The sequence below is a fragment of the Pongo pygmaeus genome, chromosome 13 (assembly GCF_028885625.2).
Source record: "Pongo pygmaeus isolate AG05252 chromosome 13, NHGRI_mPonPyg2-v2.0_pri, whole genome shotgun sequence".
In the NCBI taxonomy this organism is placed as follows: Eukaryota; Metazoa; Chordata; class Mammalia; order Primates; family Hominidae; genus Pongo; species Pongo pygmaeus.
This window is the reverse complement of record NC_072386.2, coordinates 124518579-124543264: the sequence shown is the minus strand read 5'-3', so window position 1 is coordinate 124543264 and position 24686 is coordinate 124518579. Positions and strand designations below refer to the sequence as shown.

Genomic DNA, 24686 nt, shown 5'->3' with positions numbered 1-24686 from the left:
GTGTGGAGCGTCAGGAGGGCTGAGGAAGCCCAGTGTGGGGAGGGGCCAGGCTCATCCGCTGCCACTCACAGAGTCACTGGAAATGTAGCCAAGGAGCTGCATCGAGTACACGAGCGCCTGCAAGAGTCCAGATCACAGACCAAGTGGGGATCCTGGTGGATGTCTTGGAGGAGGTGGCCCGTGAACTGAGTCCTGCAGGCAGAGGGGTGGCTTGTTGGAGTAGGACCGTGAGCTAAAACAGAGCTTTATTGTATTAGATTTGGGTGGGAATTTCTTTGGCTCTGGTTTCAGAAGGCAAATGACAAACTCCGGGTCACCCTCCATGTACCCGGAACCTTTGCACCTTGGCTCCAAGGACTGGAAGAGCCAGGGCTGAGCCGGAAGTACTCAGGTCTCCAGGTCACAGCTGTGGGCGGGAGGAGAGAGGCTTCTGGTCTGGAGGCAGGAGCTGGGTGCTCCCGTCAGGTAGGGGTGGGAAGATTCTGGTGAAGGCAGGGGTCCCGCCCCTGGACCTCTGGCCTACGTCCCCAGCATTTACCAAAGGGCTGGAGAAGTGGGGGCTTTGTCCTGGCAGATCCCTCTGAAATGCACCTAGTGGAGGCAGCAGGCAGACTACTGGAGGATGCTCCCTACGCTGCCCAGTTCGCACCCACAGATGCCCTGCAGGCGGGGCCCACCCCATTTTGTAGACTGAGGCCCGGGCAGGTGACCTCACTGTGGCCCCAGCCGCCTGCATCTCTCATAGACCCTCGTGCTCTGCGGCTCCCCGGTCAGGGTGGCGGGAGCCTCCCCTCCCCTCTAACCTGCCTCCTCCTGTGCAGCGAGCATGATCTGGGGGAGGACATCTACGACTGCGTCCCGTGTGAGGATGGAGGGGACGACATCTATGAGGACATCATCAAGGTGGAGGTGCAGCAGCCCATGGTGAGCCCTGCCCCGCTCCTGCCCCGCCCCTGCCCCGCCCCTGCCCCGCTCTTCCCTCCCCTCCCCTCCCTTCCCTCGCAGAGCAGCCTGGCCCTTGCTTAACACAATACCGAGCCGTCCCCATGTCTGAGCCACCAAGGGGGAGCTGCTCTGGATGCAGGGGGACGTCCAGAGGGTGCACCCCTTGGTCCTTCCCAGTCCCCACGGGGCTCCTCTGAGGAGCATCCTTGGAAACCCTCACTGACTCCTGGTCCACTCTGTACCCTTCCTCTCTATGGAGATGTCCTCAGGTGCCCCAGAGGTGACACCACCCCTGTCATGACCCCCGCCTGTGTTGCCATGGGATTCTCCTTCCAAGGGTTTGCAGGACCCTCAGTCCTTCCTGCCCAGGGAGCCTTAAGATAGTAACTTGGCGCATGGTCTAACAGCACGCGTCATTTTCCCCCTTTGTGTGGAGAATGATGAGACCAATATTGGCCCAATTAGCCAGCTGTGCGTCTTTTATGTTTGGAGGATGTTTATTTCCAAGCAGGCACTGGCGAATAATCTCTCGGATGCCAGTTTGCTCCGCGTGGGTTTATTGCCAGCAGCTGCTGTGTGGAAGGTGGGGATCTGGCGGAGCTGGAATGGGGAGACAGGGACCTGGTGGGGCAGGTCACAGGCCCTCGGACCCCCAGGCTCCTGAGAGTAGGCGAGATGCCACTTGCCAACCGTGGAGGCTTTTGATGCCATTGGTTTCCCCCGAAGAAATTGGAGATTTCTCAAAAAGCTGATTTCAGTGTTTTCCTTTAGTGTGGGAGTAACCAGCTGGTGGTGGAGAGGCAGAAAGCTGGGGAAACAAATCCCTAAAGAGGCCTTGCCCGCTCTGCTGGCATCCTGCTGGGAGAGACAGGCAGGTGCAGGGCTGGGGGTCTCACAGCCCCCAAACTGACTCTTAAGAGCAGGTTTCTCTGCTTGTCCTTGAAGGGTCTCGAGCTGAGTTTTGTTCCCCGCCGTTACTGGGAGGTCTCCCCTCAGGGATGGTGGTCCTTTGTGGAGGCAGCAGGGCCTCCAGTTTGCCTTCCCGGGGAGCCTGGCTGGGTAGCTGTTAGGGCTGGAAGGGTGAGCCATGGCCCTGCTGCTGGGGGCTCCCTTCGCCTCCCCAGAGCTGGCCCGAGAGGTCCCGAGGTGGCCGGTGAGCTGTCTGGACTTGGGAATGAGCTCTGACTGGTCAAGGCCAGTTCATTCCCCAAGTTGTTTGAAAGCTGGGCGTCCTGCGGGTAAACTTCAGCAGGTGGGTGCATTGCCTGTGAGGTTGTATGGGGGATCCTGACCCTGGATCATGCAGGCCCTTTCTCTGGAGACCCCCATCCGTGCCTGGTGAGAGTGGGTGCTCCCTGGAGCCCACTGCTGTCCCTGGTTCTGAAGAGGTCTCAGACCTCTTTGAGAAAACGCATGTGAAAGGACATGGAGTGTCCACAGAACCTGCCAGGCTGGGGAACAGCACTGCCTGTGTCCCGCTCTGCACAGTGTCCTCATGCCCAGCGCTGGTCCAGCTGGTCTCGAGCTGTCCAGTCCATCCAGGCAGGGACTGGGGACAAGGGGCAGTTCCTCCTTCCTGCCAGGGTCCTCTGAGATAAAACAGCTGCTTCCATGTCCTTCCCTGTCATGTCTGGAGCTCTCTGAACAACCCCAGTAGAAGGTAATAGAGATGGTGACTTCCCCAAAGGAAGAAGAAGCCAGAGGGTGGCAGGTGCCATTTCCAGAGCCTGGGTAGGGGACTGCTATGGAAGCTCTGGCCCATGAGCCATCGCCCTGCCCAGCTGGGCAGCACGAGGGGCCATGATGTGGCTTTGGGTCTGTTGGCTGGTTGTGGGGTGATGTTCCTGATGTCCCAGGCCCAGCTTGCCAGGACAGTGTGGGCCCTGCTAACTGGCGCTGTTTCTGGTTCTTTCTCCATGCTTGCAGATTAGATACATGCAGGTGAGTGGCCCGGAAGGGGAGGTTGGGGACGTCCTGCCTGCGCCGTCTTCTTGACCTTTCAGGGAGGTCTCAGACCTCTCTGAGAAAACTCAGGACCCTGCCCCCAGGGAGACATGGTCAGGCACACATGACTTCGGGCGTCACAGACCCTCGGCACCCCCGTGGTCCTGTACCCGCAGCCCTATCATGCACATTGCCTTAGAGATCTGCAGCCCGGCAGACCCAAGGGGACCCTTGGGGATTTCTTGGAGGATGATGATGGTCTTAGGCCCGACACGAGCACTGGGGGTCACAGCGCCATTTCTCCAGAGCCTTCTGACAGGTGGGGTTCACTCAGACTAACAGAACCTTAAAGATAGCGTCAGGAAAATCCACCACTGCCCCACAGTGACCCCAACTGTCACCTCACCCTGGACCACTGGCCAGGCAATCTCTGAATAGTCCTGTCCCGGCCACATTCCACCAGAGGTGGGGGCAGGCCCTGCTCTGGAGGAGGTCCCAGGGACCCTCAGGCCCCCTGGCTAGAAACCAGTGGACACTCAGGGGAAGAGTCCAGCCTGCAGGTGGCTGTACTGAGACGTGCAATGGTGGATGTGGTCTGCATGGAGCCAAGCACACAGTCTGCCATATAGAGAGGACTTATGCATGCAGTAGGTGCTTTAGCAAGTCACTCCTGCTCCTGTGCTGGAGGGGATAGCTTCTGAGGCCCTCGCCCCCATCTGGTGAAGAATTGAGATTCAGAATCAGAGGAGTAGGAGCCTGGGATTCTAGAAGCCTCTGCCTCCAAGCCTTCCTTGGCACTGTCCCCACGTCACATCCCCTCCCCGTGCCTCAGTTTCTTCATCTGCAAAATGGATGGGAAGGGGTTGGGCCTCTCTATCACCCAATCTGGCTGCAGCACTGCACACTCAGTGACCTCGTGGCCAAACCCAAGGAAGAGTCCTCTTTTGTGGAGGTGTCTGGGTGTCACGGTGCAGATGTGCAGGTGGCAGGTGGCCGGGCCCGTGGGGTCCTGCTGACGCCCCCTTCCCTCCTCTAGAAAATGGGCATGACTGAGGATGACAAGAGGAACTGCTGCCTGCTGGAGATCCAGGAGACCGAGGCCAAGTACTACCGCACCCTGGAGGACATCGAGAAGGTGAGGGCAGGCGGCGGCCGCCGGAAAATGGCAGCGGTCACTGTGGTCACTGCAGGGCCACCCGTCCCCTGGGAGTGCATTCCGGAGGCAGGGCCATAGGGCCTCTCTGAGGACAGGCGAAGGAGACCTGGTGGCCCTCCCAGCTCTGCCTCCAGGTACGCCCTACCCAAAAGGAGGGTGCCCTCTCCTTTCCTCTGCAGCCCCTGAAGTCCCAGCCTGCGCCTGTTCCTGCTCCTCCTCTGAGCCTAATCGGGGTGGGATTACGGCTTCAGCTCCTGAACATTGCTCTAAGGCAGGCGCTGAGCTAGCTCCTTGCATATTCCCCCCCACCCCACCTAGAGCTGCTCCCCAGCCTCTCCACACTCAGCCTCCGCCTCTGTAAAATGGAACAAAGCTCCCATGGGGGTCTGGGAGTGTCCTGCACGAGGCATGGTCAGGCCTAGTGATCAGAGCTGCAGACTCCAAGCTCCTTGCCCCAGCTGTTCCACTCTTGTACATCTGAGTCCTCTCTCCCGCTGGCCTGCTGAGCTCCTAGAGGGCTGAGAATTGGCCTTCACCTCTCCTACCCCACCTGGGCCTCCTGTAGGCACCTGGTCAGCCTGGCCGTGGGACGTTTCCCAGCATTTCTGAGTCTTCATTGCCAACTGCCACTGTTTACTGGGGAAAAAAACCAACCAGGGTGGCCGTGGTGCCTCCAGCCGAGAGACCTGGGCTGCCCCCTTGGGCCCAGGCTGGCCTTGCTCCGGCCGGGCCCCCTCCTGCTGCCCCCCCCGGTCCTTAGCTAGCGGCCTTTCTGCACGCACATCTGTACACCCTGGCCCAGGTCCTTCCAGCTCCCTCGAAGCCCCGCCCATGCGCTGGCTTCTGAGAATCCTGGCTCTGAGGTCGGCCTCTGCCGGGGTCCTGCCGGCCTCTGCATCCCTCCACAGCTGAGTGCTGCTGCAGAAAGCAGGAGGGCTCCTGGGGTCTGTCTCCACCTGGCCTGGGGCTGCCACCGGGTGTGTTTGCTTGGACAATGCTCTCTGTGCCACGGGGTGGCCAAGGAGCGGTGCAGCAGCTGGGCCCAGAGGATGCCTGCAGAGCTGCTGGCTGCCCTGACCTGGAGCCACTCGGGGAGCAGGAGAGGAGAGGGTGGCAGGGCCTCCCCGGGTCTCCAGAGCAGGGTCGGCAGCCTCACACGTCCTCGTTTGCACTTCACATCCCACCTGAGGCTGGAGCTGGAGGACTGTCGTCCACAGCCTGCCCCACCACTGGCACTCCTCAGGGTGGAGAGCGTCTCTTTTGATGACAGTTTTGGGGTCATGCTCAGGAGCACAAGTTCAGTGTTTGAGTGCTGGGTGGGGACCATGGCCCTGTCCATCCAGAGTCCCTGTGGGTGATGGCCCTGCCTCCTGGGTCTCAGCCCCTCACCGCAAGCCACAACCCTAATGCCCACCTCAGGGCAGCCATAGCACCCAAGTCCACCCTGTGTGTGAGTGGCCACCACAGGACTCTGCCCCCGTCACGATGGGAGCGTTAGAATCTTTCCCCCCGCACCTCCCCCGCCCTGCACTCACCCCCAAGGAATGGAGCCCGATGTGGCCAGAACACAGGCGCACCCCAGTGCCTGCCTCGGAGCTGCCCTCAGGACCCTCTCCTGGCAGCTGTGACCTTGAGAGGGCGGGCGACAGCAGCAGGGTGGCAGTGGTGGACTTCTGTCTTCCAGAACTACATGAGCCCCCTGCGGCTGGTGCTGAGCCCGGCGGACATGGCGGCTGTCTTCATTAACCTGGAGGTAAGGGTTCCAGCCCCCCTCGCTCATGCCACGCTCTGGGCCCTAACTCGGCACTGGCCACACATGTCCTGCTGTCCCCAGGGCCTTGGAGAGCTGCACCCCTGCGGCTCCGTGGTGGTTCGTGCTGGCCGGAAGGAGGAGCCCCCCGGCTCTCTCCAGGGTCTTTGGATTTAGGAGCTAGGGTAGCAGGTTTCTGGGCTCCGCTTGTCTGCGGGTGAGGGCGGCACAGACGTGCGTGGCTGGAGGCACGGATGACGCTGAGAATGTAAATGAAGTTTTTGTCGACGGCCACAGAGAAACGTGTCCCTCCACCCCTTTGAGCAGACCCCCAACGTAGTCATAGAAAGGCAGTGCCCCATTCAAAGAGTCACCTTGACATGGTTAGCAGAGCAGGGCGCTGGCACCAGGCTCTGGCGGCTGTGCATGGGTGGGCTTCCTTTGGGGATATGCTGCTCCTGGCCCTTCCTCCTGGCCTGGTGGCCACAGGTGCCAGCAGCCCATGCGGTGGCTGTGTCTTGCCTCCCTGGGCGCCTCATTAGCTGCAAGGGTGGGCTCTGGTCACGCTGCCCTGGATGAGGCTGGCTTGGACCCCAGAGCTTCCTATAGTCTGTGTCTCTGACCTAGAGTTCATCTGTCCTTGAGCTGTGGCCAGGATGGAGGACCACAGACAGAAAGAGGCCTGGGGCGGGGATGGGGGTCCCCAGGTGCGGCCTGAGCACAGGAGTACTGCACTGTGCCGCCCCACTCTGTCTGCAGAGCCCGCCCCGAGTCGGCCACTGCGTGTCGGATGGGCTGTTGCGGGCTGTGGGCGGCTTTCCTCCCACACATACTAGCTCTTCTGTGTACCATCGCCATGGAATCTTCTACCTGAATCACACCCTGGCATGCACAGAGATGTGGGGTGCAGGCCCAGCACCCGGGCCCCTCACCCCTTTGACAGGAACCACAGAACCACAAGGGCGCGTTAAGGGCGGCACTCCCGTCTAGCCTTGGGTGGGCCTGGCCAGGCACTCACGGCTGGTTTTCAACCCAGGACCTGATCAAGGTGCATCACAGCTTCCTGAGGGCCATTGACGTGTCCGTGATGGTGGGGGGCAGCACGCTGGCCAAGGTCTTCCTCGACTTCAAGGAAAGGTGAGTGGCTGCCGGCCCCTGGGGCTCCTCGGCCCCTCCCTGTCTGCGGGAGAGTTTACACAAGTGGGGCTCTTGTGTAAGTGGGACTCTTGGGGTGTCCTGAGGCAGGGGCCGCCCCTTCTGGACCCCGTCCTCCCTTGTTGAGGATGCCGCCCACCCCGAGCCGCAGCCTGGTTGATGGGGAGGGTGCGGAGCCTCCTGTTCTGTGGGAGCTCGGCAGGGGCAGGATTGGGGTTCTGGATGTTTCTAACTGGCTGTGAGGGGTGTGGCCATCCAAGTGGCTCGGCTGTCCCAGCGGAGATCTCGGGCCCCAACTTCTCCCTTCTGCGCCCTTGTGGCCAGTTCTTTAAAGTTAGGATGTGGACAAGGATGAAAGGAGGTGGCACGTAGAGCTTAAATGATGCCGAGGCTGTCGGAGGCCAGGGAGGTGACGTTTCTGGGGCTTAGACGATGCCCAGGCTGCCGGAGGCTGGGGAGGTGGCGTTTCTGGGGCTTAGATGATGCCCAGGCTGCTGGAGGCAGGAGAGATGGCATTTCTGGAGCTTAGACGATGCCCAGGCTGTTGGAGGCCGGGGAGGTGGCGTTTCTGGGGGTTAGACGATGCCCAGGCTGTCGGAGGCCGGGGAGATGGCGTTTCCAGCTACGGAAGTCTCGAGAGAGCCCCATCAGGGGACGGTGCCAAGCTCTTTGTCCCTCGGGGATCCTTTGGAGGAGCCTGAAGGGGTCTATGCTAATGCTTCCTGAACTTGGCTGCGCACTAGAGCCACTGGGGAGCTTGTTACAAATACCATGTCTGGGGTCGACTCTTGGAAGTGTCTGCTGTGGGGCCTGGGGACTTGTAGAAGACCCCACAAGTGCATCTTACCACGCGGCCCTGGGCCTAGGCATTGGGCGCCCAGGTCCATCTCTCCCTCATCTCTAGGAGGGTCCCCTGCGTCATCTGCCAGGTGGCCGTCAGCACAGCTCACACCCCTCCTGTCCAGGCAGCCGGGGACAGGCCCAGGGCTGGATTCTCAGGCACGTTGCCTGGGAAACCCTGCAGGTGCTTCCCCGTGTGCTCTGTAGCTCCAGGAAAGGCGCTACCCCCTTCCCTGTGAGGAGGGTCCCAGAGCCTGCTCTCCAGGGGCCATGGCTTGGAGGGTTCCCGGAGACGTGAGGGAGCAGGCAGTGCTTGTGGTCAGGTGGCAGAGGGGACCAGGAGAGCTGACGAGGCCCAGCAGGTGTGAGCACACTGGCCAGCCCTGGAGGGGTAAGAGTGGGCAGGGGTCGGGGGAGGACAGCTCCCTAACCTGCCCCCAGCAAGGTGTTCCCTTCATCTGTGAGTGAGCCGATAGTGCCCGGCTGGCAGGTCGCACTGGCTGTCGGCCCAGTCTTCGGCAGGTGTGTGGTACAGCGGACCTTCTCAGCGCCTTGTTCATGCTGTCCCTCGGCCAGGAAGGGAGGGAGTCACGGATGAGGCATGGTTTGCTTCGAGGCCCATCAAAGGCTGAAGCCCTGGAGCAGGAATGGCTGGCTGTGTGGTAGAGTGACAGGGTGGATCACCTGCCCTCTCCCAGGAGCCTCCCTCTACAGTCAGGCTGCCTGGCGACACCCCTGGCCCTGTCCTACCAGCAGGACCTTGCATGGGTGGCTCCCCCTGAGGAACAGCGGGCCTCTCTGCCTTGGAGCACCACTGCAGTGCGGGCAGCGTGTCCAGTCACAGGCCCGGCCCAAGAGCTCTGTGGACGGGCGGCTCTGTCCCTGGCAGCGAGGCGCGTGGCGAGACCCATCAGTCGGGGGTCTGTTTGTGGAAGGGGCTGTCAGCGTTTCATCAGAGCTCATCACCAAATCATCGTGGTTCCGTCCCAGCATCCAGCTTTTCTGCCCCTTTCCTCTCATTTTGGAGTCGGCCCCTGGTTCTCGCTTGCTGGCTGAGTCCTGAAGCTTTTATAGGGTACCCGCTGTGTACGGCTCCTGAGCTCTGGACCGAGGACACGCAGTGAACAGAGCTACTGGCCTCTCGCTGGGTGGGAGGGATGAGAACCAAGACAAGACAGAGGAGCTCCGGGTGGGCTGTGGTGTTGCTGGAGAGCCCAGGAGACCCGTGAGGGCTGCACAGCTGAGGACGTGTCTGCCTGAGCACAGTCCTGCAGGGGTAGGGCGAGGCGGGTGGGGGAGCAGAAGCTGGGGGGAAGGTGAGAGGCACGAGCCCAGTAGGAAAGGGGCGGCTCTTCAGGGAAGGGCTGGAGGGTCCTGCAGGGGCTTCCAGGCTAAGGGAAGGATTTAGAATTTTTCTTTTATTAAGGGAGGGCACGAGGAAGCTGCTGAAGGGCTTTGTGACAGGGTCCTGGCAGCTCGTTGGGGGTGAAGGGTGGAGTAGCATCCCAGTGTGGCATGACCAGCACTGAGTGGCAGGGGACAGTCACCTCCCTCTTTTTGAGGTTATACTTTCATGAATGCAGGCTTGGTCCTCAGACAAGGCAGGAGCTCCTCTTAGCCTTGCCCTGTGGGCCTAAAAGGGGGCATCTCCCACCCAGAGGGACACTGGGCCTTGGGAAGGAGCTTGCATTCTGCAGCTGTGGACATAAGACAAAGCCGTGTGGTTTTTCTCTGTGGCTGGGGCTGGCCAGGCTGGGCCTGGAGTCCAGCTCCTGGTGGCTTCCTCGAGTGGGGCAGTGAGTCATGCTGCGGGGAGTGGGGGCATACGGGGACGTGGGGGTGGAGAGCTACAAAGGGAACGGCCTCGGGGAGCTGGCAGCCCCGCAGGAAGGCCACGGACAGGCATTCAAGAGGAGCTCTCTGTGGAGCTTTGCACAAGCGCTTTTGGGAGGAATGCAGAACAGAACGAGACGAAGGCCACACCCTCCTCCCCCGGGGCTGGGTGGGATTTCCCTGCGCGTTTGGAGATGAAGGATCCGAGACAGGTGAGCGCTTTGGTGCACCGAGACTTCCACTCGGAATCCTGGAACGAGTGAGGCTGCCCTGTGGATGGTTCCTACCCGAAGCCCAAGGCTGGGTGGTTCAGGGGTATGGCCTGCAGGGAGAATCCCCGGCTGTGGTCCACCCCAAAAACCCCAGTAGGTGTTGGCTTGGCCACCTGCTCTGGCAGGGCTGCCTTTGGGAACCTCTGAAGTCAAGAAGCCTCAGCTCCCGCTCTGTCTAACCCCCACTTCCCAGATGGGGAAACGGAGGCCAGAGCTGGCAGCTCAGCCGTGCATCCGCTTGTTCCTCTATCCTTGGTCCATACCTGAGCCCACGGCCTGTGGTCCTCAATCCGCGCTGGCCTGTCCCTGGGCATCTTGAGAGGTTGGGGCTGTTTGGACTGGAGGCAGAGGTGACACCGTGAGGAAAATGGGCAGAGGAGAGGCATCTCTGGAGGAGGCATTTGTGCGCCGTGTGGTGGGGTCGGAATTTGACGTACTCAGAAAGTTAAAAAACATAACCCTCACACAAATACCCACGGAGCTCGGGCCATGGGTCTGTCAACTCACAAACAAGGGAACCACATACCTTATCAGCAGAGAGGGGAGGTCGAGCAGGATGCTGGACATGGCGGGCCGTGCCTCGCAAGGTGACCACACTGAGACCTTTGGGGCTGTGTCCTCTATCAGGACAGAAATCATCTGCGCCTGAACAACTTTCTCCAGGGGAGGAGTCAGCCGGAGTGGGGCGGGGAGGGGGAGGCTGCCCCTGGAAGGTGCTCCAACCAGACCAGGAATGCATGAAGTCGTGTGTGTGTGTGTGTGCTTGTGTGTGTGTGTGCTTGTGTATGTGTGCGTGTGTGCTTGTGTATTTGTGTGTGTGCTTGTGTGTGTGCGCTTGTGTGTTTGTGTGCACATGCGTGTGTGCGCGTGCATGTGTGCCCGTGTGTGTTGTCTTATTTCCAAGTTTTGGCTCCTTTTTCTTAACGGTAGTAAATGTGGTTAGAGTTAAGGCCTGTAAACTTTTGCCTCCTTAACTGACTTCCTCCAATAGGCTTGGAGTCACTGTCATTTTCTCTCCATTTTTTGGGGAAAAGTCAAACTGTGCCCCCTGGGGACTCTGTGGCCCACGCTGCCTGGCATGCGGCAGGTGCTCAGAGTCCTGTGGTGTGGACGGAGGGTGAAGGCGTCTGTGGGAGTGACCTGGCTTGGCTGTAACAATGACCGCAAACATGGTGGCTTGAAACAACAGAGATGTCTCCGTTCTGGAGGCCAGACTCCTAGTCTCACTGAGCCAAAGTCCAGGTGTGCCCGGGTCATGCTTCCTGCAGAGGCTTCAGGGGGATCCTTCCTACGTCCTGCAGCTGCTGGGGGCCCCGGGCGTTCCTGGCTGGGGCTGCTTCATTCTCTGTCCCCGTCTCCGCATGGCCTCCCTGCGTCTCTGTGTCCTTTTCTGAGGCCACTCTCATTGGAGTTAGGGTCACCTTCCTTTGGCATGGCCTCATCTCGGTCCTTACCTTGATTGCATCTGCATCATGACCAAATAAGGTCACAGTGTGAGGCTCTGGTGGACCCACTGCAGCCGAGTTCTGGTCCGAGGCCCTCTCCATCGCCAGCTGCCCGTGGTCAGTGGGGCTGGGGGTGTGCAGGTGCTGGTATCTGCTCTGCACCTGGGTCAGGCGAGAGAGGGCGCGGGCCCCTCGAGTGTCCTTCTGGACTCAATGGAGAGAGAGTGTCCCTCTGCAGAGGCCTCACCCTGGGGCCCTGAGGGCCAGGGTTGGGAGCTACGTGCATTTACTTTGGAATCTGGCCCTGTTCCCCCTTGCTCGGCGGCCTCAGAAGTCACGTCACCTCTCTGAGCCTCAGGGCCCCTGTCGTGAAAGTGGTGTTTCTGTGAGAATGCAGGGAGCCCAGGTGTGAAGCACATCCCACGGCCAGGGCCCTTTCAGGTTCTTCATGGAGGTCTGTCTCTCTCTTTCCCTAGAAGTAGTTCTCCTGTTTGCTTCAAGTGTCTGCCATTCCCCCCACCCCCAACCCCCAACCCCCTGCATCCTTTTATCAAATGGATAGAAGGACCTGTGTCCAGGCTTGTGGCTGTGGCCACTCGCAGCCGTGTGTGAGTGCCTGGTGCACGCAGGCTTCAGGCTGGATGCTGGGATATGGGGAGGAGTGAGACCCATTGCAGGAGCTCAGAGCTGGTGGGCGGGGGTCACCCGGGGCAGTCTCCTCTTTGGGCTCCCACTGACTTTGGACAGGCCTCTACCTGCTGCCCTTTGACCTATCTCCTTGCTTTTCCCTCAGGCCCTGCTGGGGCAGGGGTTGAGGTGAAGAAGGTGGCACAGAAGGGGCAATGATAGGGAAGAGTTTGGACGGATGAGTAGAAGTTTGCCAGGTGGAGAAGGCTGCCAGCTCAGCTGTGCTGTGGCTGATGTGGGTGTTCCCGGTAGGGCATGGTGTGAGGAGAGTGAGGCTGGGATCTGCACCCCAGCCCCTCGTCTGCCTAAACCTTGGGTCTAGGTGACCTGGTGTGAAATTGAAAGGCGGAGCTCACAAAGTTGGTTTGGCCACACTAGAGCTGCTGGCACCAGGCATGTTATCTGCTGGGCTTCAGTTGGGTGCTTTTTCTACCTACATGAAGACTTCCCTCGACGGGGAGGGACTGGGGCCGTCACTGGGCCCAGCTCACCTGAAATGCTCGAAGCCGAGTCCGCAGTGGCGCAGGGCCTGGTGGGAAGTCAGGCAGTGTGGTGTCATGTGATCCCTCGGGCCCGAGCGTGGCCCCAGCCCCAGCAGCAGCAGACGTGGCTCCGTGCCGGGAGGACCCCTCGCTGGGGGCTGTGTCTTTCCTTTTCCCCAGCCCAGACTCGTCCTCCCGCCTCCAGGCAGTCTTGGGAAGCTCTGAAAGCCTTCAGGTTCACCACCTGCCCTGGCTTCCCCACCTAGAGTCCTCAGGCCAGGTCAGGGGCACTTTTCAAAGGGGCCACAGGGGTGGGCTGGGGGCCTTGGGGTTTGGGGTGCCCCTGGACCTCCTGCCGTGCTTCTGGTCTGGTGTCATCATCAGATGGGAGGCACAGCCAGGAGGCAGAGCAGTGCAGCCCCAGGACAGCCCCAGGACCTGGGCTTTGGGGTCGGTGACTGCTGGTGTGATTCCCTTCTCAGCTACAGGCCTCTCTGAGCCCCAGTGTCCCCATGGGTAGAACGGCGACAGTCACGGTCCCAGAGCTTCCAGCCCAGGTCCTGGCACCAAGTGGTGCCCAGTGTGTGTGGCGTGTCTTCTGTGCATGGCTCTGACCATTCTCTCAGGGTGGAGAAAACACCGATCCGGAGCGGGGCAGGTGCAGGCGGCCACCAGGAGTTAGTGTCTTGTCTGCTCACTTTCAGGCTGTCCGGTGGTCTCTTAAATGTCCCTCTGTTCCTTCTCCCCTCTCCTACTCTACCGGGGGCTTCTGAAGCTTTTGTTCATTTTTTCTTTAAAAAAGGGGAAAAACCCTTTTTCTCGATTGCTTCCAGAGATGATAGGTTTTCAACAACTTTTATATGAAAATGATCAGTGTAATAACAGTCATTTAGGTGGAAACCAGGGGGCAGGTTCCCATTTAAAGTGGCTCCCGGTCAACACACGGCCCCAGCACCAGGCAGGAGGCAGGCGACCTTTGCAATGATGGTGATGCCTCCATGCAGACCTCCCAGGTCTGTGGACACGGGACCCACCCGTGGGGACACACCCGTGCAGGCCCCACGTGTGGGCCATGTGGGACTGGCCATGGGTGCTTTGCTTGACTGTGGCTGGGCCAGGTGAGCTTCAAGCAGATTCAGGTCCTTTATCAGAGTCATGGACTGTCAGCCTTGCATGTCAGAGGTGTCCCTGCAGGCTTGTGAGGGAGGATTCTCGGGTGGCCTGAGGAGGTACCAGTCACTGGACCCCACGCGTGGTGCTGCGAGGGTGTCAGGGCCTCTGTTGCCCCTGGCCGCGGTGAGGACAGCCTCATGAGCATTTGTTGGGAGTAGGAAGTGTGTCGAGATGCCTGTCCCTGTGCCTGAGCCAGCTCCAAAGGGACATGTTCCCCGGGCAGAAAGTGTGTTCTCAGCCACTGTTCTGTTCTTCTGAGCCCAGAACTCCAGAGTTGGGAAGAAAGTGGGCATCGTGTGGTCCAAAACCCCACGGGTGTGTGGAGCGGGGCCTGTCTAGGGACCCATGTGGCAGAGCCAGTTGGATGGAAACCTGTCCCTGCATCAAGACCTCACCATCAGGACGCTTCTCCCCGAGGGCCGCCCTCCACAGAAGCCAGGCTACAGGCCCAGCTGCCCGCCCCGAGCCCCAGGCCAGGTGCCCTACAGCAAAGCAGCTCTCATGATAGAAAGAGAAATGGCCCAGAGGCCATGGTGACCTGGTCCCGAGAACCTGCCCTGGGCTTCCCGGGCCAGGGAAGCCTCCAGACACTAACACGCAGCCCTGCCAGAGAGCACATCACCAGGACGCTGGGTCCGGCCCAGCCTTGCAGGCCAGACTGTCAGCTCCTAGCAAGTTCACGGATGCCTCAGTCTCCCTCCCTGAAGAGTGGGGCTCATCACCCCCATCTTTACAAATGGGCGAATAAGTCATAAGGCTTGTCGGCAAAGCACCTGGCAGCAGCTGCTTCAGCGAGTGGTGGCTCTTGTCATCCTTGTTGTCACCAAGATTGTCACCTGGTGTGGTTCTTCTTTGGGACTACCCTGTCGGTGGGGTGACAGGGTTTTAAAGATGAAGTTTCAGGCTGGTGACCTGAGACCCTGAGGCTCCGGAGGCTGGGAACCCTGGGTTCCAGTTTGTGGAGATGTGGGCCCAGTGCAGGGCGAGAGAGAAGGTGCCGTGGCTGAAGAGACCAGCACAAGGCACTGAGGTGGGAATCAGAGTGGCCAGGAGAGAGCAATGCCGGGGACAGGAGGAGGCGGTGGGCAGGACACGAGGGCCAGCCTCCTGGGCATCCTCCCGGGACCCTGCTGGTCCTCCCAGGTCCGGGGGCCACCTGCCTGCCGGCATCCCTGGTGAAGAAGGGGCTGTCACTGCTGTTGTCCCCTGCTTGTGGAATCCAGGCACCATGTGGAATCCAGGCACCAAGGGTGACCCTTAGGGGTTCCCCACCTGGCACAGCACGAGGGTGAGCCCTGAGCCAGCGCAGGCCTTGGTGCTCAGGGCCTGGGAGCAAGATTCTGAGCCCTCCTGGGGTCTTCCTTCCTGGGGGGGATGTCAGGGGCTTCTCTTTCCTCCAGTGTTGGCCCTTTCTGGGGGTGGGACGGGGGGTTGAGAGCTCCACCCTACATCCCAGCTGGGACCTGACCTAGAACCACCTGGGACTCAGGAAGAGCAGGGGCACCCCCTCTCCCAGCACGCCGGCAGCCCTCCTATGGCCCAGTAGCTTCGGGAAGGGGAAAGCAGCCTCCTGGCCATTGAATATGTCCACGCGCAGGGAGCTGTCAGGGGAGGGGCCTGTTGGTTGCGCACCTACAGCCTGCTGGGAAAAATGGACAGGCTCACTGCAGCCCCGAGCTGCTCATTAAATCTGTGTGTGTGTGTGCGTGTGTGTGCACTGTCCAGGCTCCTGATCTACGGGGAGTACTGCAGCCACATGGAGCACGCCCAGAACACGCTGAACCAGCTCCTGGCCAGCCGGGAGGACTTCAGGCAGAAAGTCGAGGTGAGTCCTGCCAGGCGTTGGCCCTGGCCCTGGCCCTGGCCCTGGCCCTGGCCCTGGCTCCAAGGTTGCAGCTTGCAGGCCAGAGCTCGTTAGGTACCAGCCTCTCTCTTGCCCATTTGTTGGGAAGGTGGTGATGGGGGTGGTGACGTAATGGTTTTTTGTAGAGTTTTCTTTTTTGCATTGTGTTGGGTTGGGGAGTGGGTCCGGTGGAGGTCACCATCCCAGGCCAGGACACAGTGAGACTCCCCATGGAGAAAGGTCCTTGGGACTGAATCTAACTCAGCTGGGGGCTCTGGCTGACCCCTGATCCCGGCCTCTGCTGACTCCAGGGAGCCCCAGGTGCCATTTGCTGGGAACTGCGGGACCACCCACCCCTCATCCATCCTCACCCCAGGCCCAGGGCGAGTCTCTATCAACTGGGGGCTCTGACTGACCCCTGACCCTGGCCTCTGCTGACCCCAGGGAGTCCCGGGTAACATTTGCTGGGAACTGTGGGGCCACCCACCCCTCATGCATCCTCACCCCAGGCCCAGGGCAAGTCTCTATCAACATCTAGTGTTTCTCACATGAGCCCCTCCCGGTCCCTCCTGTTCCCAGCTGGAGTTTCCAGGCTCCATCTGGTCAGTGCAACCTGGTTTGTGTGTGGAGCCTGGTGTAGAGCCCCCTGGCTCTAGCAGTGATAGAGGCAGTGTGACCCCCTAGTGGAGATGCACGTTGCCCCCCAAGTCCAGTCAATGAATGGGGAAACGCCCTGGTTCCTGGGAGTGGCCCCACAGCTCAGTGCGAGTTGGTGCCCCACCTCACTTCTCCCAGAGGCCAGACCAGAGAGGGGTTGGTCAATGGGGGATGGCCTGCTGCCCTTCTCCAAAGGACCTGGCCTGGCGGAAGAGTCAAAGCCACATCCAGGCAGGCCCAGCAGGCGCCCCGAGAGGGTTCCTGTAGCATCGCACGTGTCTCACTGCGTCCCAGTGTGGCCAGGGCAGACATGGCAGGGTGGGAGCCATGTGTTGTGAAGCCCACCCCTCCGCCCACACCTGGTGCGTGGACTGGTTCTGGGAGCCCGGCTAGAGAAGGGCCAAACGTCTGGGCCTGAGTTCTGGGCTTAGGTCTCCCCTCTCTGCGGGTGGGGGTACAGGTGGGTGAGTTCAGGCTTTCCTCGGGGAGGACTCTCCCATCGCCCTGTCGCCCTTACAGGAGTGCACGCTGAAGGTCCAGGATGGAAAATTTAAGCTGCAAGACCTGCTGGTGGTCCCCATGCAGAGGGTGCTCAAATACCACCTGCTCTTGAAGGTGAGGCCCTGGGCCCCGGGTGCCTGTGGAGTCATCACTGCTGGAGTCAGATGAAGGCTGGCAGCTTCCAGGGGATGTGGGATGCAGTGCACAGACAGATTAAGTTGAATATAAACAAATCAGTTTGTGCTTAGCTCATAATCACTGCTCAATGCATGTGATGAACGATTATCACAGTAAATATACATAGGAAAATGATGAGTCAAATCACTAATGAGGTCAGAAAACTGAAAGAGACAGAAAAGCGTCCTCACAGCAGGAATAAGAAAGCTACTGTGGTTGATCTCTGAGCTTGCTGGTGGCCACGGCAGAAATGGACATGGAAGGGCTTCAGGAAAGACAGGCCTGGGAGGGAAGGTGGTGGTTTCTGCCCGGCACCTTGTGAGGCCCTTTTCCCGTGAACTGCTGGCACAGAGCCTTGCTTTTTGCTGCCTTCATATCCCTTCTCACAGTCACTCCCTTCCTTTATCCACAAGGTTTGGGAGCACCCCTGCCAAGAAGTGGGGTGTCCCCTGTGGAGGAGTCACTCTCTGTCCTTTGGTGTCGGGCAGCCAAACCCAACCTGGGCTGGCAGGTGGGGGTGGCTTTCTTCTGAGGACTTTGTTTTGTGCACACCCCCTGCCCTGGGTAGGGGCCAGGGCAGAGGCCAGGACCCCCGAGTGGTATCACGTGACACTCTTCTCACCCTTCCAGGAGCTTCTGAGCCATTCCGCGGAACGGCCTGAGAGGCAGCAGCTCAAAGAAGCACTGGAAGCTATGCAGGTAGGTGGGTAAACTGAGGCGGGGAGAAGCCATCATGCGGCTTAGCACACCATGCCCAAGGTCTTGGACTGGAATTGGGCTCATTAACAAGCCCCGATTGTGACTGTAGACATTTTCCTGGGACAGCAGGAGTTAGGGCGGGGTGGGGCGGGGCAGCGCAGGGCAGTGGGTGAGACCCACAGGAGGTAGAGGTGACGGGTGGAGGGCACTGCAGGTCAGGTGCCCCCTCAGGTGTCCCGAGTCCTAACCTCACCTGTTCAACAAGACCTCCCTTGAGCCTCCCCTCCCCCTGCTTTCCCCCCAGGCACTGGCCTCCATTCTGGGCTTTCTGGCCCAGTGCTTTTCACTCCCAGCCCTGAGGCTTCTGCTTGTAAAATGCCACCTCCGGTGCTATCTCTCTGCTACCTGCCTGGGGAGCTCCTTCGCTCCTGGCTGTTTTGAGGAACCCCCTCACCGCCCAGGCATCCATGCCTCCCTCTCTCCCCTTGTCTGGGTGAGCTTAGCTCATGCCACTCCCTTGCTCAGAAACCTTCTGTGGCTCCCTCTGCCCATGAAGCAGGCATGGGCTCCTCACTCTGGCACTCCAGGCCTTCTGTAGGATACTTGCCCCTGATGTTGCAGCTGTGTTTAGCACAGTTCCAGGCAGATTTGATCCCTCCCAGGCTCCTGCACGTGCCCTGCACTTCCCCGGGTCCGGGTGTTGGCTCAGGTGCACCCTCCTCCTCGTCACCTGGCTGCGTCCTGCTCATCCTGCCTTCACCACGGACAGGACGTTTTTCAGGGAGGATCGCTCCCCACTGGGTTCCGTCCTCAGGGAACTGGCTTCCCCGTGGGTGGCACTCTTACTCCTGGACGCACTTGTTCATGCCAGCTCCTTCCCAGCCAGGCCTGTGTCAGCCATGGTCACCTGTGTCCTCAGGCCAGGCATGGCACCCAGCATCTGTTAGGTCTCCTCCAGCTGCATCTGGGTGGAGGGATGACGACTCCCCCAACATCTCCCTCGTCGGGAGCACGAGACACCTCTGCCAACCCCCCTCAGGGCTGCAGTCCTGCCCTCTGACACCTGGCTCCTGCCCTGTGGGCAGCCCCCTGGGCTTTGGGCCCCCTTTTCCTTTCCCAGATACCTCATTTAAGGAGCTTCCTCTGGGTGGTGGAGGGGCTGTAATCTGTCTCCGTCTATAACTGCTGTTGGGCCGGGACGGGAATGGGGCCAGTGCTTGGCTGCCGGTGCTAAGAGGTTCTCTGAGCAGGGCTTGTGCTCTGGGAGAAATTTACTCCAAATCCTGTGGGCACTCGTGTGTGGGCACGGGAGGTGGTCCCAGAGACCTTCAGATTCTGTGCCGCTCGGCTCCACTGGGCAGCAAGCACCCTGAGGAGTGCTCCAGGAAAGCCTCCTGCCATGACGGGCTGACAGAACTTTCTCAGTGTCAGCTCTGCGGCCCCCAAGCCGCCCCTCTCTAACACCTGCTCTGGCCTGTCTGCTGTGAGCCACGGTGTGTGAGCCAGCACGGATGTGTCCTCTGGGGCTCTGAGACAGTGACAGCAGGTGCAGTGGGCCATGCACCCAGGCCCTGAGTGTGGTCTTGCATTTCATACTCTCAGCACTCGGTGTCTGGCCTGCGGGTGGCTCTGAGCCCCTCGACGGGACAGTTTCCCAGGAGTGTAGCTCACGGTGCTGCACAAAGTACTCTGTGACTTGCGGGTGTGTGTCTGCCTTTCTGAGAGCCACCGAACCTCATCATGAGACTTCAGGGCTGGGGGGATTTTAGAAGTCTTTTGACCCATTCCCAATTTATATAGGAAGTCATTCATGCAGCCACTATGGGAGTCGTCATTGTACCTGGGCTTGATTTCCCCTAGGGACTGAGAGCTCACTCCTTGTAAGGGGCAGTGTCTTTGAGAGTCGGCCCCCGTGCCTCTGTGGGCCTGTTTGTCTCCAAGGGAGTTGCGGTTTTAGGTCCAAGCTCCATGAGCTGACTGCAGTCCTGCCTCTGTATCAAAGTACAGACATTTCCCTCACCTGCTCATTCATTCGGGCAACTTCCATCTGTTCCTGTTTCGTGCCAGGCATTGGGCCAGGTGCACGCAGGGGCCATGGTGGTCAAAGTTGTAATGTTTCTGCCTTTGGGAGGGGGGTGGTCCTGAGCTCTAGACTTGCTATTGGAGTCCTTGTCTCTGGGAATTTATTCCTTATTTTAAACGCAAGTGGACAAGAAAACAGAACACCCCTTTCAGACAGCGTGCTGCAGCCTCCCCAGGAAGTTCCCTGCTGGGGGTGGGTGGGGAGCCAATGGTGAGGTCTTCTAGGAACAAGGAAGGGCGGGAGCGATGGGAACCTGCTGATGACCTGGCTCTGGCTCTGGCTCTGGCTCTGGCCCTGGCTGGTCACTGGCATTTTGGGGAATTCCACCCGCTGCTCTGGGTGGGCAGGGCCAGGACCACCCACGTGGCCGGCTCCCTTGGGTTCCGCTGTGGGCCAGGTCCGGACACTGCATTTTCTGGACTGAAGTGGGCACTGCTCCCTGGTGGCCAGCACGAGGATTGCAGCATGGCAGACAGGCGCCGGAGTGGGGGTGGCCAGACCCATGGAGAGAGGGACTTCTGACCCCTCACTCTGTCCAGGCTCCAAGGGGAGGCCGTGGCTTGGAGAGGCTGGGGAGAGGGAAGCTTCCCAAAAACGAGGACATAGGTCAGCCCAAGCCTAGGTGGCTGTTATGTGGCCTGATGTGGCTCCCACACACAGGGCTGCTTCCCTCTATTAGGATGTTTAAGAGGGACCACGTGATGGGGTAGAAAGAAGCGGCACCAGCCAGGAGTTTGGGGCTCTTGGCATCGTCACTCATGAGGTGTGGCTCTCGGTCAGTGTGCGCCCTTCCCTGCCTCAGTTTCCTCATCTGTCATGCGGAGGTGATGCTTTTCAGCCCTCCTGTCTCAAGGGCCGCCTCCCCGGCAGGATGGAGGAAGGAGGTCCAGAAATGCCCGGTGCCTGGATGCTGGGTTGCGGGGGGCGGGTCCTTGGGGGGCTGAGTTCCTGCATGCATGTGTGTGCATGCATGTGTGTGCATGCACACACACGCTCACACACACACCCTGCACAGCACAGCTTGCTCACACACACAATCACACAGACACACCCCACCCAGCACAACCTGCTCACATACACACACACCCAATCACACACACCCCACCCAGCATAACCCCCTCGCACAATCACACACACCCCACCCAGTACAGCCCACTCACACACACATGCTCTCACACAATCACTCACACACATACACACCACAGCACAGCCCGCTCACACACACACTCACACACGTGCTCACACATGCACCCCACCCAGCACAGCTCACTCACACATACACACAATCACACACACATACCCCACCCAGCACAGCTCGCTCACACATCGCACACCCCACCCAGCACAACCCGCTCACACACACATGCTCTCACACACACACACCACAGCGACAGTCCGCTTACACACACTCACACATGCTCACACACACACACACCCCACCCAGCACAGCTCATTCACACACAGTCCCACACAGCCCACCCAGCACAGCCTGCTCACCCCTGCCTCTTGTTTTCAAGGACTTGGCGATGTACATCAATGAAGTTAAACGAGACAAGGAGACCTTGAGGAAAATCAGTGAATTTCAGAGTTCTATAGAAAATTTGGTGAGTGGGGCTGACTGTTCAGGCTGGGGAAGGTCGGTGAGGACAGTACCTACAAAGTCACGTTCACAGCCCCGGTATTGAGTGAGCTCCATGGGCAGCCACATGGCTGCCTGTTGAGAGAGTGGTGCCCGGCAGCTTCTGAGTTCGATCTCAGACCCCCAGCACCCACACTTCCTTGCCCACCGCGGCCAACCCAAGTGCCCTGTGCACTGAAGACTGCCTGTGCTCCGGGGAGGGGGGGGGAGGGGAGGGGACAGGGGAGGGACTGTATTCATTGCCCAGCCCCCCTTCTCCCCCCAGCCTAGACAGAAGACCCCTTCAAGTCCAATAGGAGAACTGTGTCTCCCAGGGGCAGGAGACGCCCCCTGGTTCGTGGACCCCTGGCCTACTCTCACCTTGACTCTCCCCTCCAGGGGCAATGGACAGGGTTTGGGCCCAGGCTCGGTGGGGTCGGCAGTCGCCTCTGCTCCTCGGACCCCATCAGGCAGGGCTGCCACCTCCCAGGACTCTCCCCAGAGTCTGGCCCTGCAGAGGCCAGGCTTGGGCTGCCGAGTCAGTCGTCTCGTCCTGCCTGGGGAGAGGGGATGCGCCACCCCAGGAAGCAAACTCCCTGGTCTGTGCTGACCGGAGCCGACTTCCCAAGGATCTGCTGGTTCTAACCCGGGCTTCTCCACCTCAGCACTGCTGACATTTGGGGCTGGATCATTCTTGGTTGTGGGACCTGCCCTGTGCGTTACGGGATGTGGAGCAGTGTATCTGGCTGCCACCCGCCAGACACCAGTAGCACCCTTACCCCCTCAAGAAATGCCAACCAGATATGCCTCTGGACATTACCAGAGGTTCCTTTGGGTGGCAAAATTACCCCTGGTTGTGAATCACAAACATTTTCACCCTGGTGATTTCACTCGCATGAAGCTGGCAGGGGAAGGTCCCCGATGGCCAGGCCACACCCACCCAGTGCCAGCAGCACAAAGAGAATGCCCTCCACAAACGTGGGGCACAGAAAAGCACCTGCGATACGTCGGCGATGAAAAAAAAAAAATAAGCTTCTGAAGGGCATTATGATACTGCCCCCTTCATCTTTCATTTTAGAAAGGAATTAAAATGTGTGGGTGCAGAGGAGACCGAGGACAGCCACACCCTGCACTGTCGGCACCCGGCGGGTCCATGCTGCCGTGAGCTCCTGTGCGAGGTGTTCTCAGATGCGTACAGTGAGCAGGACGTGAGAAGAAAAGTTTGTTTTGTTTTTGTTTGTTAAGTTTTTACATAGAAGTAATATTTGTTCATTAAACAACAAGAACAGGCTGGGCGTGGTGGTCATGACTGTAATCCCAGCACTCTGGGAGGCTGAGGTGGAAGGATCGCTTGAGGTCAGGAGTTCGAGACCAACCTGGCAAATGTGGTAAAACGCTGTCTCTACTAAAAATACAAAAATTAGCCAGGCGTGCTGGCGGGTGCCTGTAATCCCAGCTACTTGGGAGGGTGAGGCAGGAGAATCTCTTGAACCTGGGAGGCAGAGGTTGCAGTGAGCCACGATTGCGCCACTGCACTCCAGCCTGGGTGACGGAGTGAGACTGTCTCAAAAACGACAACAACAACAAGAATAAAACAGCATGGCCAGCAGACGTCGAGCATCCTCATGAGCCAGGCCCTGTACCCAGTCCTGGCTCTGAATCCCTGCGCCACAGGGAAGGTGGTGAGAGCTGAGATCGGAGGCCTGGAGCAAGTTGACTGCGGCTATGTGGCACCAAAGCTGTCCTTGCAGCCTCTGGGGCTGAGCCCTTGGAAGGAGACGCTGAGCCTGTGCCTCCAGCACCTCCCAGGCAGGACCCTGTTTGTGTCTCGAAGCATTTTCCTCCACCTTTTCCTGTCTGCGTGGACACTTTGAAAGCCACGCAGGGAACATGTCAAGAGAAGCTGTCTCTGAATCAGAAGACTCACAGAGACAAAACCAGACGGACATCGGAAATGAAACCTCATGGAACCACACAGGGGTCTGAATTGAAGCCTCACCCTTGGCAGGACCCTGGCCCCACCCGCCCTGCAGCAGATAGGCGCTGTTTGTTCTCTCCTAAACGTGGGGCTTGGGCGTCTGGCTTTTCCGACCGGGTCCCGCTTGGGGCTCCACACAGCAGCGGGCTCTGTGAACACAACCGGCGCCGTCAATCGCCCTTTGTCCCCAGAGCTGAAGGGAGCCCCTTGGCGGGGCTGGCCGGGGAAGGGAGAGAAGCTGCCAGGCCCCGTCCCTTCCTGGTCTTCTGCACCCTCCCTCGTCCATCCTGAGCACCAGCTGGGAGCCACAGGGGCTGTTTGCCTTCGTCCCGCCTCTGCTGCCTGTGGGGAGTTCCCTTGGGTGCACAACAGTGCCCTGCCCGTGCGGTCAGGAGAACTGGGGCTGCTCCAGCCCTGGCTGACGGCCCCTCTCCTTCCTAGCAAGTGAAACTGGAGGAATTTGGAAGACCAAAAATTGATGGGGAACTGAAAGTCCGGTCCATAGTCAACCACACCAAGCAGGACAGGTGAGCGGGGCGCGTGTTGTGGGCTGGGTGGCGTCCCGCCAGGGTCTGGCTCTCCCTCCCAAGGAGCCGCTCCTAAGTGGCTCTGGAAGCCAGGCCTTCCTGTGGAAAGAGCTGCCTGGCGGTGGCTTTGTGTTCAGTTTTAATTGCTTCCTTCCTTCTCGTCAGCGAGCGGGCGCCACAGCAGTGGGGCTTTTGTGCCCGTGGTGGGCACCAGGCTGGGCTGGGGCAGCCAAAGGTGAGGGCCAGGCCCCTCACTGCCAATGCTCAGCCTCCAGGGACCCAAGACAGGCCCAGACTGGTCGGATGAGCTCTTTGCCAAATGACTGCCGGAGAGTGTCCAGGCCCACGGTGGCCCAGGCTTGTCCAGGGCCCTCCTTGTGCACCTACTGTGTGCTGGGGCAGGGGTCACAGCAGATCCGGGTCCCGCCCTCTTGAGGTTCCCAGTCCAGTGCGGGATCAACTGGGAGTGGCCGTCGAGGGTCAGTGCTGTGTGGGAGGCCAGCGTGGGGGATGCAGGAGCCCCTTGAAGGGCTCCTGGCACAGCCTCAGTCACGGGGTTAGGGAGCCAAGGAAGGCTTCCTGGAGAAGCAGCGTGGGGACAGCCGAGACCTCACCGAGGCTCAGCATTAGCCTGGTGAGCCAGGTGAGGGCAGGGCTCGCCCGGAGAGGGAGCCGCGTGCCAGAGCCTCAGGCTCAGCTCCTGCTGCCTCCTCGAGCAGAGCACACAGTGCTGGGGTGCTGATCCCCCGCTGCGCTGCCTGGCCCAGGTACTTGTTCCTGTTTGACAAGGTGGTCATCGTCTGTAAGCGGAAGGGCTACAGCTACGAGCTCAAGGAGATCATAGAGCTGCTCTTCCACAAGATGACCGACGACCCCATGAACAACAAGGACGTCAAGAAGGTGGGGCCTTCCGGGTCCCCC

At 59.9% G+C, this 24686-nt stretch overlaps 1 protein-coding gene across 2 annotated transcripts in view; it reads left to right on the top strand.

Moving 5' to 3' along the window:
- VAV2 (vav guanine nucleotide exchange factor 2) overlaps positions 1-24686 on the top strand; it is a 230501-nt gene that overhangs the window by 179664 nt on the left and 26151 nt on the right. For both annotated transcript variants that reach the window (XM_054500142.2, XM_054500139.2), the window contains exons 5-14: positions 822-924; positions 3926-4024; positions 5730-5798; positions 6832-6932; positions 15408-15507; positions 16702-16797; positions 17491-17559; positions 21160-21246; positions 23680-23765; positions 24533-24665. In XM_054500142.2, the coding sequence (XP_054356117.1) occupies positions 822-924; positions 3926-4024; positions 5730-5798; positions 6832-6932; positions 15408-15507; positions 16702-16797; positions 17491-17559; positions 21160-21246; positions 23680-23765; positions 24533-24665 (943 nt within the window). The remainder of the gene's footprint in view (positions 1-821; positions 925-3925; positions 4025-5729; positions 5799-6831; positions 6933-15407; positions 15508-16701; positions 16798-17490; positions 17560-21159; positions 21247-23679; positions 23766-24532; positions 24666-24686) is intronic.